This window comes from Ziziphus jujuba, chromosome 4, assembly GCF_031755915.1.
Source record: "Ziziphus jujuba cultivar Dongzao chromosome 4, ASM3175591v1".
NCBI lineage: Eukaryota > Viridiplantae > Streptophyta > Magnoliopsida > Rosales > Rhamnaceae > Ziziphus > Ziziphus jujuba.
In genome coordinates, this window is record NC_083382.1 from 21936871 (window position 1) to 21954633 (window position 17763).

The 17763-nt window shown below is 30.7% G+C and overlaps 1 protein-coding gene across 1 annotated transcript; it reads left to right on the forward strand.

The window, feature by feature from the left end:
- Window positions 1–3873: 3873 nt before the first annotated feature.
- Window positions 3874–7628, forward strand: LOC107417190 (receptor-like protein kinase HSL1). The gene is made up of 2 exons (XM_016025784.4): window positions 3874–6637; window positions 6896–7628. Exons 1-2 carry the CDS (start codon window positions 4066–4068, stop codon window positions 7285–7287), a joined length of 2964 nt encoding a protein of 987 aa, XP_015881270.2. The 5' UTR covers window positions 3874–4065; the 3' UTR covers window positions 7288–7628.
- Window positions 7629–17763: the final 10135 nt, after the last annotated feature.

A 17763-nucleotide genomic window follows, 5' to 3' on the forward strand; every position in this document is an offset into this window, starting at 1 on the left:
CATTTATATATATGTGTTATTATTTTATGTGGATTTTGATAAGATTTTAAATGGTTTCTAACTCTGATGCATTAATAGTGAACTTGTGGAACATGTTATTTAAATATCTTAGTATTTGAATTGAGGTTTTAAATTATTTTGGAAAATAATTGATTTGATAAAACAGATTGAAAATTATATGATTTTAAGTATGTTCAAATATTTTATAATTTTATGTGCTTAAAATTGGTTTGAAAATGATGATGATTTGGTTTTTGCATGAAATGATGATTTGAAAATTTTGAAATATTTAAATAAGTGGTTGATTTCGAGTATTAAATTATGATTAATGATACAATATTGTTTGGAAAAATATGATCTCATAAGATTGTTTATGGATATTGTATTGTTTATTTTTTTTAATTGATGTACCATATAGTACCAGTGTGTTGGATTAATATTATATTATAGCACGCGGATTTGCCATGTACCGTAAGGTTGGGTTCATCCCGACGGTTTATTATTGCCATGAGTCATGAGGTTGGGTTCATCTCGAAAGTTTAATATTGCCACTGGCCGTAAGGTTGGATTCATCCCGACGGTTTATTATTGCCATGGATCGTGAGGTTGGGTACATCCCAATAGTTTACTATTTCTATGATACCTTTCATACATTAAGAATCGTGAGATGTATCCCACGGTTTACGGTTTTGGTCATTGTCTATGTTCTGAGTATATTGTTGGTTTTCCAATATTATGGATAATACTGCACTTTCATAATTATTTTTTGAAATTGTGTTTACGATATTTTTATGCTTAATATTTATATCTTGATTAAAATATTTTATAATATTATAATAATTGTTCATTTTATACCTTTGAGCATCGATTTTATGATATTGAATTGGGGTACAAGTTTGGATTTTATAAAATAATTTTTAAACGAAGAACCTTTCAAAAGAGTAAAATGAGAAGTTTTGACAGAAAGTTTTACGGAAATAAAATATTATTTTTCTATTATATTATGCCACTCATTGGAATATCTTATCTCATGTTTTACCTGTTTTAAATTCATTCCATAGATCTAGGTAATTAGTAGCAGTCTACCTCGTAGATCAATTGTCACTCCGTTCAGCAGTATCCATCTTTCTTTATTTATCCTTATCTTTCTAGACTTATATATTATTTATTTGTTTTTCTAAGCTTTGCTAATACTCCTAGAATGCTCTGATTCTAATATTAGACACAGTAGAGTACATATTATATATGTGTAGTTATGATCTATAATACGATAGGCTGGTTATAGACTATAGTTGTGGATTTTTATGTTGTTGTAATTTTATATTTATATATTGATGTACTATTAATAATGCCTGTGTTCATTTGTCCACGTTTTAAGTGAGGTTTCATTGGATATCTCTAATGATTGTCCAATGAAACTTTGCTAGGCGAGACCACTCGGAAAATCTTGAGAAGGTTCTTAGGACGGGTCCTGTTAATTTATCATTCGTAAAATAAATCATAAATGGATGGAAGGAAAAAAAATGTCATAAATGGAATTCTCCTTTCAAATGACAATATTATTAGTAAAATCTTTATGGTTTGGTATTAAAATTGCAAGCTCCATTGTCTTGGCAAATTGTGTTGTAAAAATAATAATCTATGGCAATGCTCTATGTCCCAATAAAAAGTTACATGATAATTATTGAATTTTTTCAATTGTTATGACTTTTTATTAAGCATGTGATGTTACTATTTGTCGCTTACTCTTCAAATAATTTTTGTTGATTTAAAAAAATTACTCTTTAAATTTGTGGTTCTAAATGGATAGATATGGGAATTAGGTAATTTTATTTTACTTGCTCTCCAATTAATTAATGTTGTTTTTACTTATTTATCATTCATGTTTGTGGTTATAAAATGAAGGTTATATAGTTTTTAAGTGTTTTAATTTAATCTGATCTCATATACATGGATGCTTCTGTTAGAATTGATATTGATCAAGAAAGAATTCGTTTGTGCTCTTAATACTCTTCTTTTTTTTGGCAATTATCATTTTTTCTTGCTCTACTTTCATTTTGTAGTTTAGAATACCTTTTTTTATTATATTTTACTTCTTTTATGTTGTAATTTACATCATATACTTGAATAGTGTAGAGAATTAATGGCCTTCTGATCAGTATTTGTCCTTGTAGCTTTTTCCTATTATTTCTTTTTAGCACGACATGCAAAGCCCAACAATATTGTTTGTTTTATGTAGATCTTCCTTGTCATATTTAATTACTTTATTTATTCTTTCTTTAAGAAGGATATAGATAAAAATTAAGTTAAAAGATTTATGACCACAACATGCTTTCTTACGTCTTCGTCATGTTTCAAATTAAAATGATAAAACATATCACCAATCCATTCTTATACAAATAAAATCTGAGCTACCACAATAGCTATTGTAATTTAAAACACCTTATGTAATTTTATAATTTTTATGAATACATAATTATTCTACATCGCTTTTTCGAGTTTGGAAGCAAACAATTCGTTCACTTTGTATAAGTTCAAATGCGAGAATATCAATTTAAATTACTTTCATTTTTTAGCAGTAAAAATTCATAGATTGGATAAAAATGATTTAAAAATAATTAATTTGGTATTATTTATTATTACTGTTTATTTTTTTCATGTAAAAGATATAATTTATATAAGATTGTATTACTTTTTTTTTTTTTTAAAGAAAAAAGGAAAAAAAAATTGTTGACTTTTTTGCAAATTCTCAAATATGTATTTTATGATTTCAAAATGTATTTTTAAATACTAAGTACTGATATAAAAATAAATAATATTTACTAAAAGTTTGATCAAAAATTATAATAAGAGTAAATTAACTTATATTAGATTTAAATTACAAATATTAATGTTCTTAAAACACTATGATAACTTCTTTCAAGTATACATATATATATATATATATATATATATATATATAATATTTTATTATATTTGACTTATGAAAATATACTTCTACATGTTGAATAAACTATATCTAAATGAAATATTCATTTATTTAATTTAGACTATGTAATATTGTCCAAATATATATATATATATATATATATATATAAATTTTTTGGTGAAATTCTAAATGAATTTTTGTCTGAAATAATGCGTATTGTGAAGAAGATACGTATGTAAATAAAATAAATATATCTTAAAGTGGACAGGTATCGTTTGGGACCAAAATTTGTTTAGAATTCTTGAATCAGCAAATTACTATATATACATATACTCCTTAATATGAAGATTGATGTTACTATATATGCATATACTTGTTAATATGACGATTGATGTCATAATTTTTATTTTATTTTTTTAATTATGTGTTAAAATTTAAAATCATATTTATTAATAAAGATTCTTATAAGTTTTATTTTTTAAATACAATTGTAATGTGTTATTAAATTATTTTAAAATTTTAAAATCTAACTTTTTAATATAATTTAAAAATTAATAAAAAAATAATTAATATTAAAACTGTCAAATAATTTAAATATAAATTTTACCCTCTATATAACATGTTGTTATACATGCGGGACTGGTTGCCAACAGCTAATAATAATAAGACTTAAAGATTTGGCAAATGGGATGCTTCACTTGCAATCCATATTTTTCAAAATAACTTCTAACAAAATTTTGAGAAGGGTATTTTCTGTCACTTCCACAGTTTTGGTTTCTAAAGAACCTTTTTTCTTTCGTTTTTTGGTAAATAGGTTTCTAGATAACTTTGCTTGTGTTAAAATCTCTCCTTCACTGACTTCCATTGACTCGGATTATTTTATAAAAAAAACACTTTTATATTTTTAAATCGGAAATCATCCAATTGTCATTTATTTTGATTTTTTGCACCGAAAATCCAAGCAATCAACTTCCACTTCTGTCATAACACCGGACCCACAATTCCCTGTCTTCCTCCTCCATTGGCCATTGCAGTTCTTCAAAGCCTTCGTTCACCCAAACTTCCTTCCATACTTGCATCTCTTCAAACTGTCTTTCGCTTCTCTCTCTCTCTCTCTCTAAACCCAGCTCAAAAGGATGCTGACTTTACTCTTCCTACTTCTCCTTTCATCTCCGCTCGCTCACTCTGTAAACCAAGAGGGTTTCTACCTTCTCCAATTCAAGCTCGGCCTTTGGGACCCAACTAACTCACTTTCTTCCTGGAACAACAGCGACAAAACTCCCTGCAACTGGGTAGGCATCACCTGTGACGCCTCAGCTCTCCAATCGGTCATCTCCGTCAATCTCACGGGCTTAGAACTGGCCGGACCTTTCCCAAGTATCATCTGTCGCCTTCCTTTCCTCTCTTATGTCTCTCTCAACAACAACTCCATAAACTCCTCTCTTCCTGGAAATATCTCCGACTGCCAGCGTCTTCAGCACCTCGACCTTGCCCAGAACTATTTTTCGGGTACCATCCCGGATAGTCTCTCGGAAATCCCGTTTCTCCGCTACTTGGATCTCTCCGGAAACAGCATCTCCGGCGAGATTCCGGCGAGTTTTGGGAGGTTCCGGCATCTGGAATATCTTAATCTTGTTGAAAACTATCTGAATGGAACGGTACCCAGTTCTCTTGGTAATATTTCCAGTCTGAGAGAGATTCAACTGGCTTACAACCCCTTATCACCGGGTCGTATACCGAGTGAACTTGGTAACTTGACGCGTCTTGAGTTTCTATGGCTCGCTGAGTGTAACCTGGTGGGTCAGATTCCGGCGAGTCTCGGCGGGCTGAGTCGGATTAGGAACCTGGACTTGTCGGTGAACAGGCTCACTGGGCCGATTCCTAGCTCGTTTGCAGATTTGAAAAGTGTGGTACAGGTTGAGCTCTTTAACAACTCGCTCTCCGGCGGGTTACCGCTGGGACTCTCGAACTTGACAACACTGCGTAGATTCGATGCTTCGATGAACCAGTTGACTGGGACGATTCCGGATGAGTTGTGCAAGTTGCCACTCGGTTCGCTGAATTTGTTTGAAAACCGATTTGAAGGTACATTACCAGAGAGCATAGCTCGGTCCCCAAACTTGTACGAACTCAAATTGTTCAAGAACAAGCTGACCGGGGAATTGCCGAAAGAACTGGGCAAGAACTCTCCGTTGGAGGGTCTTGACATGTCCTACAATGAGTTTCACGGTGAAATCCCAGAAGGGTTGTGTGAGAAAGGCCATCTGGAGGAACTCATTTTGATATACAATTCGTTTTCCGGGCAAATTCCATCTAATCTTGGAAAATGTCAGAGCTTGAAGAGGGTTCGGCTGAGGAACAACAAGCTTTCGGGTACAGTTCCCGACCAATTCTGGGGTCTACCCCATGTTTATTTGCTTGATCTTGTTGAGAACTCATTCTCTGGGTCCATCTCTAGCAAAATTTCAAGTGCATATAATCTCTCAAATTTGTTGATCTCCAATAACCAGTTTTCCGGGTCGATACCTCGTGAGCTTGGGTCATTGGGCAATCTTAATGAATTTTCCGGTAATGATAATAAGTTTATGGGTCTAATTCCAGCGAGTTTGGTAAAGTTGACCCAGTTGAGCAGGCTTGATCTTAGTGACAATAATCTTTCTGGGGAGCTTCCTGTCGGAATTAAAGCTCTGAAGAAGCTCAACGAGCTTAAATTGGCTAACAATAAGCTATCTGGTAAAATCCCAAGTGAAATTGGGAGCTTGTCAGGGCTTAATTATCTCGATCTTTCTGGGAATGCCTTTTCTGGAAAAATTCCCCTTGAATTGCAGAATTTGAAGCTCAATCTTCTGAATTTGTCATACAATCAGCTCTCTGGTGAACTTCCTGCACTTTATGCAAATGAAAATTATAGAGATAGCTTTGTGGGTAATCTAGGCTTGTGTGGTGACCTCCCTGATCTTTGTCCCCGAGTGGGTGTAAGTAAGAACTTAGGTTATTTGTGGATTCTCCGAACAATCTTCATACTTGCTGCCATTGTTTTTTTGGTTGGGATTGTTGGGTTCTATTGGAAGTATCGAACATTCAAGAAGAACCAGAAAGGATTGGCTATGTTGAAGTGGAGGTCTTTCCATAAACTTGGGTTTAGTGAATTTGAAATAGTTGAATGCCTTGACGAAGGTAATGTGATTGGTATTGGAGCCTCTGGGAAAGTTTATAAGGTGGTGCTTAGTAACGGTGAGGAAGTGGCGGTGAAGAAACTGTGGAAAGGCACTAAGAGAAAAGATGATGGCAGTGTCGAACCAGAGAAAGATGAATTTGAAGTTGAAGTTGAAACATTGGGGAAGATCCGGCACAAAAATATTGTTAGATTATGGTGTTGCTGCAACAATGGAGATTGCAAGCTTCTGGTTTACGAATACATGCCAAATGGGAGCTTGGGGGATTTATTGCATGGTAGCAAGTCAGGCTTGCTTGATTGGCCAACAAGATATAAGATAGCACTAGATGCAGCAGAGGGGCTTTCTTATCTGCATCATGACTGTGTTCCTCCAATTGTTCATAGGGATGTAAAATCGAATAATATATTGTTAGATGGTGAGTTTGGAGCTAAAGTTGCTGATTTTGGGGTTGCTAAAGTTGTAGGTGGAGTCAGCAAAGGAGTAGAATCCATGTCTGTAATAGCAGGATCTTATGGCTATATAGCACCAGGTTTGTTTTTGAAATCTTCCACTCATTTTCTTTCCATTTGTTTCATTAGTAGAATTATATGTTGATTCTGAGTTCTTAGTCTGAACCTAACAATTTACAAATTCGAGTAAACAAGTGCTTAGCTTCAAAAATTCCGAGAGTATATGAACCATACTTTAGTTTTGGTGCACGTCAAAATGCTTTCCTGCAAAATAAAATTGTACAAACATCAGTAGCTTAATGCTAATTCAGTTTGTTATGTTTTTGTCAAAAATACAGAATATGGCTATACTCTTCGGGTGAACGAAAAGAGTGACATCTACAGCTTTGGAGTGATCATTCTTGAATTGGTCACTGGTAGACTCCCAGTTGATCCAGAGTTTGGGGAGAAAGACTTGGCGAAATGGGTTTGCACAACCTTGGACCAAAAAGAAGTCGACAATATAATCGACCCCAAACTTGATGCCAGCTATAAGGAAGAAATCTGCAAGGTCCTTAAAATAGGCCTGCAGTGCACTAGCTCTCTTCCCATTAACCGCCCTTCAATGAGAAAGGTGGTGAAGATGCTGCAAGAGGCAGGTCCGGATAGCAAGTCCAGGTCTTTTAAGAAGGATGGGAAGCTCTCCCCTTACTATCATGAAGATGGTTCTGGTCAAGGAAGCATGGTATAAAAATTAATTTGACAAGCTGTTGATATATTTTCATTACCTGACACTGCATGGTCTGATTTCAAGAGGTAAAGAAGAAAAAAGAAACGAGAAAGATCAACGTGGCCTATTAGAAAGCTTGTAATCTGGTAGAAACTCAGATTAGTGACAACATTAAAGCGTGTAATGGTTGTATTCTCTAAAGCAGATTAGAGTAAGAAAGGTTTGTTGTGTCTCGTTAGGCAATTGTAACATGCAAATTCGTGAAAATGTCAGAAAATGAGAATTTTTCTAGATTAGCAACAGATAGATGTTGATGAAAGTGGGTAGAAAATAAGATCATATTTAAATGTCTTTTATGTGAACCTTCCCTCCATTTGTCCTCGCATGTCTTCTTCTCTATAGTGAGATCACTCCATAAAATATCGCAATTAATTGGACAGCCGTGTTAGTTCTTAAATGAAGTAGTTATATTGAATTGTCGGTTTCGCATGGCCGTCTGTCATTTACTGAACAGAAATATAATGATAGACATAATAATAAAACGTTAAAGAGATAATAGTATTTAATGCTTGGGTTTCTACCATGAACTACAATTTTATTTTTTCTGATAAAAGGCCAAATTAGCAATTACACAACGCGGCAAAGTGGAAAAGCCAGTAATATGATTCCCTTTAAGACATGTTACTCGCCAAGGGATTTTCCCCATCTCCGTCCCACTCTTTATTGGGGAATTGGGGAGTCAGGGCAGGCAGGGGATGCCCTGCATCGGGACTGTAATCTCCGTCCCATATACGTTTTCCTATTTAATTATTTTTAATTTTTAAAAGAATATATTTTAAATTTAATTAATATTTTGATATGTATATATATATATATATTTTAAATCAAATAAAAAAAATATAAACTATAAAAAAACAAATAACTATATTCCTCGACCCCATTTGTGGCCCTAAAAAAAAAAAAAAAAAAAAAAAAAAAATTTACCCCCGGCCCTGCCACCCGGAATAACGGGAATTCCCGGACCGTGACGGAGCAGATTGGGTAAATTTCGATTCCTTGTTTACATTAGCAAACTATAACAGTTCTGCCAAGCAAGATGAAAGTTATTCTATGTATATTTATATACGTTATTACACTACATATTTCATCAGTAGTTTGTTTAAATAGATGATCTGGAGAACGACTCAGCTCCAGCAATCCTGATGTTACTTGGTCCTTTTAACAAATCAAATGAAGTTAAAGAATGTGGAGGGAGCACAACATCCATTTTCCTGCAGACTTCGCTGCGGCACCACCTTGTATGGCTTACTGAAGGAATTCTCATCCAACAGATTAGTAGAAGTACAGTCTTTGTTGAGCCAGAGACTTGTATGGAGTTCTCCAATCCGCCCACAGAAATCTTCAGATTCACGGCGTTGCTTCCATATTTCACAACCTTTATTCTGATGAAATCTTTGTCATCTTCTGAATTCTTCCCGGCAATTGCAGATGCAGCAAGTGAAGAAGAGAAATTTGTTTGAAGTACTGATTTAAGAAGAGTTGCTTCGCTTGATTCTCTGAAGAAACGTAGCACCGGTTGGTAGGAGTTCCACCCAGGCTCGCTGACTCAAAGAGGATTCATCTGGATTCTACTGTCGATCTTTGGTTGGGTTAATATCATATACAGAAGGAAAACTTGCCTATAACGGTGGCAACAGAAATAAAAAATAAAAATAAAAATAAAAATAAAAATAAAAGTAATAAGACATCAAATCAAATGTGTTACCATTAGTCCATGTCCTTAAAATTGGCCAGGTCATTATTTTCTTTTTCTATTAAAAATTTTTAGTTTCAGGTAGGATTTCTCTGTTGCCACCTTTGTTGACAAAGCTTGAAAACTTTTAGTAAAAAAAAAAAAAAAAATGGAAAAAAAAAAAAAGAAAAGCAAGAAAGAAAGAAAGAAAGAAAGATAATTGACTTTTAGAAGGAAAAAAAAAATGAAAAAGAAAAAAAAGATAACTGTGTTTTGGCATTCTTTTAGGGTTTTTAAATCAATTTTGACATATTGATATTTTGGTTTTTAAAATTTTTAAAAATTGATATAATTTGGTTAAAATTGGTGGAAACCGTCCAACAGAAGTCATATGTGGTGTATATGACTCTTAAATTTGATTTTTTAATTTATCTTCCAGAATTTTTTATTTAAAAATTTCAAAAAAAAAAAAATTGAAAACTTAAAAAAATATCAGATGTTAAAAAAAATTTGAGAGTCCAAAGAATATCAAATGTTTAAACAAAAAATATCAGATGTTTACAAAATTTCGAGAGCCCAAAAAAATAGCCAGTGGAAAAAAAGAAATTATGAGGGACAATAAAAAAAACAAATATTCAAAAAATATTCCGAGACCTCAAAAAGAGAAAAACCAAATGGTTAAAAAAAATTTTGAGTGCCTAAAAAAATACCAATTTTTGAGAGCCTAAAAAAAATTAGATGTTAAAAATTCGAGGAGAGCAAAAAAATCAGATGGTAAGAAAATTCTTACAGCACATAAAAATACAAAATGGTAAAAAAAAATTCTTATAGCCATGAAAAATACTAGATGTTAAAAAAAATAAAATTTGAGAGCAAAAAAAAAAAAAAAATGAGATGGTAAAAAAACATTCCGAGAACATCATAAAAATAATATTAGATATTCAAAAAAATTCTGAAAAATTGATAAAAATATTCAATGTTCAAACAATTTCGAGAGCATGAACAAAAAATTAGGTGGTTAAGAAAAATATCGTGTGCTGGAAAAAAATACAAGATATTCAGAAAAAATTTCAAAAGCCCAAAAAAAATACTATGTGGTAAAAAAATTCTAAAAGTCTTAAAAAATACCATATGTTTAAAGAGTTTTGAATGCCCAAAAGAATAACCAATGGCTAAAAAGTTCCTAAAACTTGATAAATAAACCAAATGCTTTTTGGACCCTCAGAATTTTTTTCACTATTTGGTTTTATTTTTTTGTTTTTGGCATTTGAAATTTTTTTAACCATTTGGTATTTTTTTTAGGTTCTTAGAGTTTATATTGAATATCCGATTTTTTTTTTCTTTTTTAGTCTTCAGAATTATTTTTATCATATGATATTTTTTTGGGCATTCAAAACTTTTTTAATCATTCGATATTTTTTTGGGCTCTCAAAAGTTTTTTTAACATCTTGTATTTTTTTAGGCTTTCAGAATTTTATTTACGATTTGGTATTTTTTTGGTTATTTAAATTTTTTTTTAACTATTTGGTACTTTTTGAACTCTAGAATTATTTTTAAACATTTGATATTTTTTGAGGCTCTCTGATTTTTATATTGAACATTTGGTATCTTTTTAGACTTTTAGACTCTTTTTTTAAATATGTGGAATCTTTTGGGGCTCTTGGGTTTTTTTTTTTTTTTTAATTACTTGGTATTTTTTTGTGCTCTGAATTTTTTTTATTATGCACTATTTTTTTTTACCATTTGATATTTTTTTAGACGTTTGGATTTATTTTGAACGTCTGATTTTTTATTTTTATTTTTTAGCTCTCATAAATTTTTAATTTTTTTAAATGTGAAAATCTGAAAAGTAAATTAAAAATTAGATTTGAGGGTCACATGTGGTTTGGCGGTTTCTGTCAATTTTAACTGAATTGGACTAATTTGTAAGAATTTTGAAAACAAATGCATCAATGTAACAAAATTGATTTTAGAACTTTCAAAACGAAATTAGGTGATTTTACATAGTACCATGTAATTTCCCAAAACATTATTTTTTTTTTAATCAAATTTGCTATGGATGAAAGGTTTTTCATAACCCTTACCTCTTTTTTTCCTTGAAAATTGAATATTTTTATGAGCCACGGATGAAAGATTTTTTTGTAGCCATTCTTCCTTCTTCCTTCCTCCTTTGAATCTAATCAAAAGTAGTATTATTATTATTTTATCAGATTTGCCATGGATGAGAGGTTTTCTATGGCCCTTCTTCTTTCTTGCTTTGAAAATTGAACATCTAATATTTTTCTTTCTAATTTCAAGAGAACACTTGGAACAAGTTTACAAATTATCAAGACCTGCTCAGGATTACCTATCGGAATCTTAGAATGGCTTCGACTAGGAGAAATCCTATCGTAAATTCTATCGAAATTCTGGCAGCATCTCTCATATAAACTAGACTTTCCCAAATATTTCCTAGATAGAAAACTCAGTCCGAAGATGTACATCTGCCTTATTCCACCATACCTTACTAAAAGTTTCCATAATTTTGCAAGACTTTGATAACAATAGTATAGGAATATAAATAAAAACAATAAATAACAAATCGAAAGTATCTTTTTAAGTGTCATGACCGCTCCTGGAGTTTGCTACCTGAACTCCGGGATAAGCCCGACCCTCTCCCTAATTTTCGACTCAGCATAAGAAATGCGTACTTTTATAGACTCATGGCCGTCCACCCCTCCCACTTATTACAATCTCATATTTCTACAGCACTTCTTAAATATACCAATCACATTAATGCAAATAGAAATAATAATAATAATAATACAACCTGGTCCCAAACTCTAAATCATTTAGTTTACCTTTTAACATCTAGAAAATATATAGATACAAATTGGACTACTAATAATTGATAAATTATGAGACAACTTTTAATAAACTTAGTTACATCTATAATGCAAATAAAGAAACAATACTAAATAGTTGGGGTTTTAATAGTAACTTCGATAACATCATTATTATCCAAAATTAATATGTATATATATAAAAATATATATATCTTCTACATAAATATAAATAGGTATATAGTTTTTTGAAGGATTTGAATAACTTGCCTGTAGGCTAATATACCTATCCAAAAGCTTACACATATGCTTGATGGCTAACACACTTGCTCAAAGGCTAGGATACTTGCCCAAAGGCTAAAGTACCTGCCAGAAGGCTATGATACCTATCCGAAGGCTGTAATGCCTATGCAAAGGCCAATATATGATGTGTAAAATCAACCCGCAAGTGCGCATTTCTTTTTCAAGTAATAAAGTGAAAAAATAGATTTGTCGTACCGAAAGGATTAAGAGTTTAGTACTATAGATAATTAGGTTTTGGTAATATTTGATCTAGCAATTTAAATGGCAATTGAAATTTAATCAAACTAAAATTAAACAAAAGCAATCAATTAAACTTAAATCAATTTCAAGTAAGTGAATTTAATAATTATGAACACTAAGATATTTGATTTCACCAATAGATATTCCAATTTAATTACTTAAATATGTGAAATTAATTAACTAGAAACTTTGATAACCACACTTAATCAAAAGTAGTTTTCACTCCAAATTGGTAATATTCATATAACCTAATTTATTCCTTCTAATCCATAAATTAAATTATGCAAATTCATTAAGCATAGATTAAGCTAATATTATGACATGAGGCATAATTATGTCCAATCAATTATACATTCATGTAAATCATTGTAGATCTATAATATTATCCTTTTATAAGCTCAAATATTATTAAAATCATTCATTCTTTTTAGTCTATGAAAGCATTAATCATACCAATGATTTCTTGACAAAACATATTACTAATTGAATAAAACTTAATATATATTAAAGTAATTAAACCTTCATAATTAGAGCCACATCATAGCACTAGCTTTGAAAATTAGTTTATGGTAAAAATAATTTCAATATCCATAATTATTAAAAACAACAAAATTTCAATTAAAGAGATAAGAGAAGAGAATAAAAACTAGTGAAGAAATCCTCCAAAAGCTTTCAAGCCATGGCTTCTTCTCCAAGAAAACCCATGTCTCTACCTTTTCTAAGCTTTTTAATCGATCTTCCAAAACTCTAAAATCTTAAAACCCTTAAGAGAACTTAAGAAACTCACAAATTTTGATTTGTTTTTATTCAAGTCTCCTAAAAGCTCCTAAATAACTCTCCAAACTTATACAACTTCCTTCAATGAGATTAAGACTATATATATAGGACCTTGGAGAACCTTTTCTCTCTTCATTTTCAATGTGGGACTCTTGCAAGACAGTTTTTTTTTTTTTTTAAGCCATCAACAGCGTTGGATTAATTTTATATGTAAACTTGCTTCACACAACTTTCTTTTTCTATAATTCCTTCTAAAAAAATTTTAATTATTGTAATTTATCCTTAATAAAGTATGTAACATGACATGTACCTTATTAATGATAAATTAATCAATTATCACTACTTGTCCTTATTTTGGCCCTTAAATTGCATTGATTTCCTCTCTTGATCAATGGTGAAGATTTAAGTGGAAAATTCCTTTTATAAATTCCAAATTTCAAACGAAGATAACTTTTTGTTTGTATGTTGGAATCCAAACATAATATGATATTAGAAATCGTCAGATTATAAGGATTCATATGACATCCACTTTAATTATGAAATTCTTAGCGAAATTTTTATGGAATCTTCAATGAATCTTCTTGATGCTTAGTCCGTTTGAGCTCAAATCTTGGTTCTCTCCATAATTCAATGCATGGAATCCATTTTTATAGTTGTTTTCTTAAAATTCTTTCTCCTTCACCTAGTTTGAAAAAATATACATAATTAAGTATTTTTTCATAACAAATTAACACAAACTACAAATATTAAAATGTAAATATGACATAAAATCATCAATATTTTAGGCCTAATAAACACTCCCAAACTTAAGATTTGCTAATTGCTAGCAAAGAAAGAAGAATAAGAAAATACATCTTTTTAAAGAACATAAGATACTTTAATAGGGTGCTTCAAAGATTGCATAATATATCAATTTTAAAATGGTTTCAAAGTAATTATGTAGCTTAATATTCTATTTTCCATCCAACATATATGATACCTCCAATGTGTTTGTGTGTAAATCAATTTATACACTCAATATTATGCATTTGAATAAATCTATAAGAATTAGAGATTGGTAATTAAGTATGAACTACCATATGCTTGACTTAATTATCACTTTCAACTAATGTAGGCTAATGCACCGCCTAGGATCATTAGGACTTTATGACTTTTATTGTTAAGGGTAAAGGGTATGGTTAGAAGAAAGAAAATGATAGGATATAATAAATCAAAGAAAGAAAGCCAAAGTTAAATATCAATGAATAAATTACTTATTAAATTTGTTTCTTTCTTAGAACTCTTCTTTCTTTAACTTCACATATCTTTCAATATAAGCTCATAAATCTCCGATTTCTCCTCTTTATTTTGTTTTTTTCTTCAAAGCACACATTTTTTTTGATACAATTGTTTTTCTTTTCTTTTCTATTCTTTTTTTCTTCTCTCTCTCTCTCTCTCTCTCTCTTTTTAACTTTTATTTTCTTTTCCATTAAACCTCCAAACTTTTTTTTTCTTCTTTTTACACATTCAAAACCTCCAATTTACGCAAAACTATATACTAAAGTCAAATTCACCAAATATTTAACCTCCAAGCTTCACTTTTTGTTTTGTTTTTTTTTTTCCCCCCACACTTTAGGAAACTAATAAGCATATATTAATAATAATTCAATTAAAATTCTCTTTATAGTATGTTCAAGGTAGAAAAAAAAATAAAATTAAGGCTCATTAAGGATAAGTAAATGTGATTTATTGAACAAAAGGCTCTAATACATCTTTATGCATCCTAAGGCACAAATAAGGTACTAGTGGAAAATAGTGTTTTAGGTAGGTTTAAAAGGCTCAAACTCAAACAAAGATGACCTAAATCATGTTCTTAGTAATGCATTTACCTAGGGTATCTCCTCAAGCAATAATTAAGCAAGTTCTAGAGTTCAATTAATAATGAAGTATTCTAATTCATGCAAACCTTCTCCAAAACACAATCTAAATCATACATTATTGATTATGTGTATAAAATTTATTGAAAGTAAAAACATGTGAATATAACTTCAGGCATTTAAGCATACACAAAAACTAATCCACCATCTAAAAATCAATTTTTTTCAATCATAGCCTTATCATTGATTCATTAAAGTACTTAAGAAAACAACATAAAAACAAAAATTTTCCTAATAAACACACATTAAAAATAAAAAAAAAGTATTTTTGAATTTTTCAAAAATTTTATGAGTAAAATAAAAACCAAAACTATAACATACATAAAAACAAATAAAAACACTTAAAAGACAAGATTTAAAAGATGCAAAGCATGCTTTTCATTCCCAAACTTAAAATGAACAATGTTCTCATTGTAAAAAACATAAAATAAAGCAAAAGGAAGTAGAAGGTAAAGAATACTCCCCTTTGAAGACATAGAATGCACCTCGCATTGGGAAAACTTAGGAAAAACCTACATGGTATATTTTCCCTACACACCATCTAGCCAAAGAGAAGGGCATGTGCCCATGCAAGTTGATGCACTCGAAAGCACATTCAAGGTGGTTGTACTCCAAATATCTAGCTTTAGCCTCAAAATTCTTAAAATCCATCTTTTGCTCTTTTGTACCTAAATATCTTCAAACCTTGCAAGAACTCAAATAAAACACATAAAAATATTCTAAGAAAAAAAAAACTTGATGTAAAAAATCAACTCACAAGTGCATGAATCGTTTTCAAGTAATAAAGTGGTTGTTGTACCTAAGAGATTAAGAGTTGAATACTAAAGATAATTCGGTTTTGGTAATATTTGAGATAACAATTTAAATGGAAATTGAAAATTAATAAAACTAAAATTAAACAAAAGCAATCAATTAAAATTAAATCAATTTCAAGTACGAGAGTAAATTTAATAATTATGAATACTAGGGCATTTGATTTCACTAATAAATATTCCAGTCTAATTACTTAAATATGTGAATTTAATTAACTAGTAATTTTATTAACCACACTTAATTAGAAAATTCATCCAAAGTATTTTCCACTCACAATTGATAATATTCACATAACCTAATTTATTCTTTCCGGCCTATAAATTAAATCATGCAAATTCATTAAACATAGATTAAGCAAATAATATGACATGAGGCATAACTATTTTCTAATCAATTATGCATTCATATAAATCATTATAGATCTGTAACATTATCGTCTTCCAAGCTCAAATATTATTAAAGTTATTCATTCCTTCCAGCCTATGAAAGCATTAATCATATCAATGATTTATTGATAAAACATATTACTAATTAAATGAAACTCAACATATATTAAAGTAATTGACCTTTATAGTTAGAGCTACATCATAGCCCTAGTTAGAAAATTAGTCCATGGCAAAAAAAATTTAATATTTGTAATTATTAAAAACAACAAGGTTCATAATTAAAGAGATAATAGAAGAGAATAAAAACTAGGGAAGATATCCTCCAAAAATTTTCCAAGTCGTGGCCTTCTTATCCAAGCAAACCCATGCCTCTATCTTCTCCAAGGTTTCTAATTGATCTTCCAAAATTCAAAAACTATAAAATCTTAAAATCCTTAAGAAAACTTAAAAAACTCCAAAAATTTGGTTTGTTTCTATTCAAGCCTCCTAAAAGCTTCTAAATAACTCTCCAAACTTATATATCTTCCATCAACGAGGTAAAGGCTAATCATTTTCAATATGGGACTCTTGCAAGACACATTTTTTAATCCATCAAGAGGGTTAGACGAATTTTATATGTAAATCTACTTCCCACAACTTTCATTTTTCTAATTCCTTTTGAAAAAAATTGTTAATTAGTCTAATTTACTTTTAATAGAGCATGTGACATGACATGTACCTTATTAATGATAAATTAACCAATTATCGCTACTTGTCCTTATTTTAGCCCTTAGATTGCTTTGATTTCCTCTCTTGATCAATGATAAAAATTTAAGTGGAAAATTATTTTATAAATTTCAAACAATGGTAACTTTTTGCTCGCACCTCGGAATCCAAATATAATGTGATATTAGAAATTGTCAAATCGTGAGGATTCATATGACAGTCACTTGTGTTGAAATGTGGTGATCTTGCCACAATGTGCAAGGTAGTTCGGTTATACTTGCACTCTTTGTTTTGCAACATTAAAGACCAAACATTGTTTATGTTTATGCATTTTATTTTATCTTGTAATGTTCAAGAACAATATCCTTTTTGTAATGCCCTAAGCTCATTATATAGCTTAAGGCCTTTTTTGTCTAGTTGCTGGAATTGTATTTCCAGCAACATAAGTCCACTTCCTTGGATGCCGTTTGAAGTAGGTTTGGTATTTGGACCTGAATTTTGGATATGATAAACTATATATGCAGAGGAAGCATCAGCAAAAAGAATGGCCCAATTTGGAGCTGGGAAGGCTGAGTTAAGCCCAAAACAATCTAACCCTTGTGCAGTGTTGTTGCCCAGAAAACTGGGCAAAACTGCCTCGGGTTTGATTACTTTTGAATGGGTAAATGGACTTTGTTTTATCTGGTTTTTGGGTAGAACATAGTTTAAATTCAAAAAGGCTTCCCTCAAATTTTCAAGTCAAATGGAGCTGGTTTTCAAATTCAAATGCCTTAGACAAGCTGAACTGCCCATTAAAGAAGGTT

Coding starts and splice junctions, on each gene's coding strand:
- LOC107417190 (XM_016025784.4), top strand. CDS start 4,066: ATGCTGACTTTACTCTTCCTACTTCTCCTTTCATCTCCGCTCGCTCAC. Junction 6,638..6,895: donor TTATGGCTATATAGCACCAG/GTTTGTTTTTGA, acceptor TCAAAAATACAG/AATATGGCTATACTCTTCGG.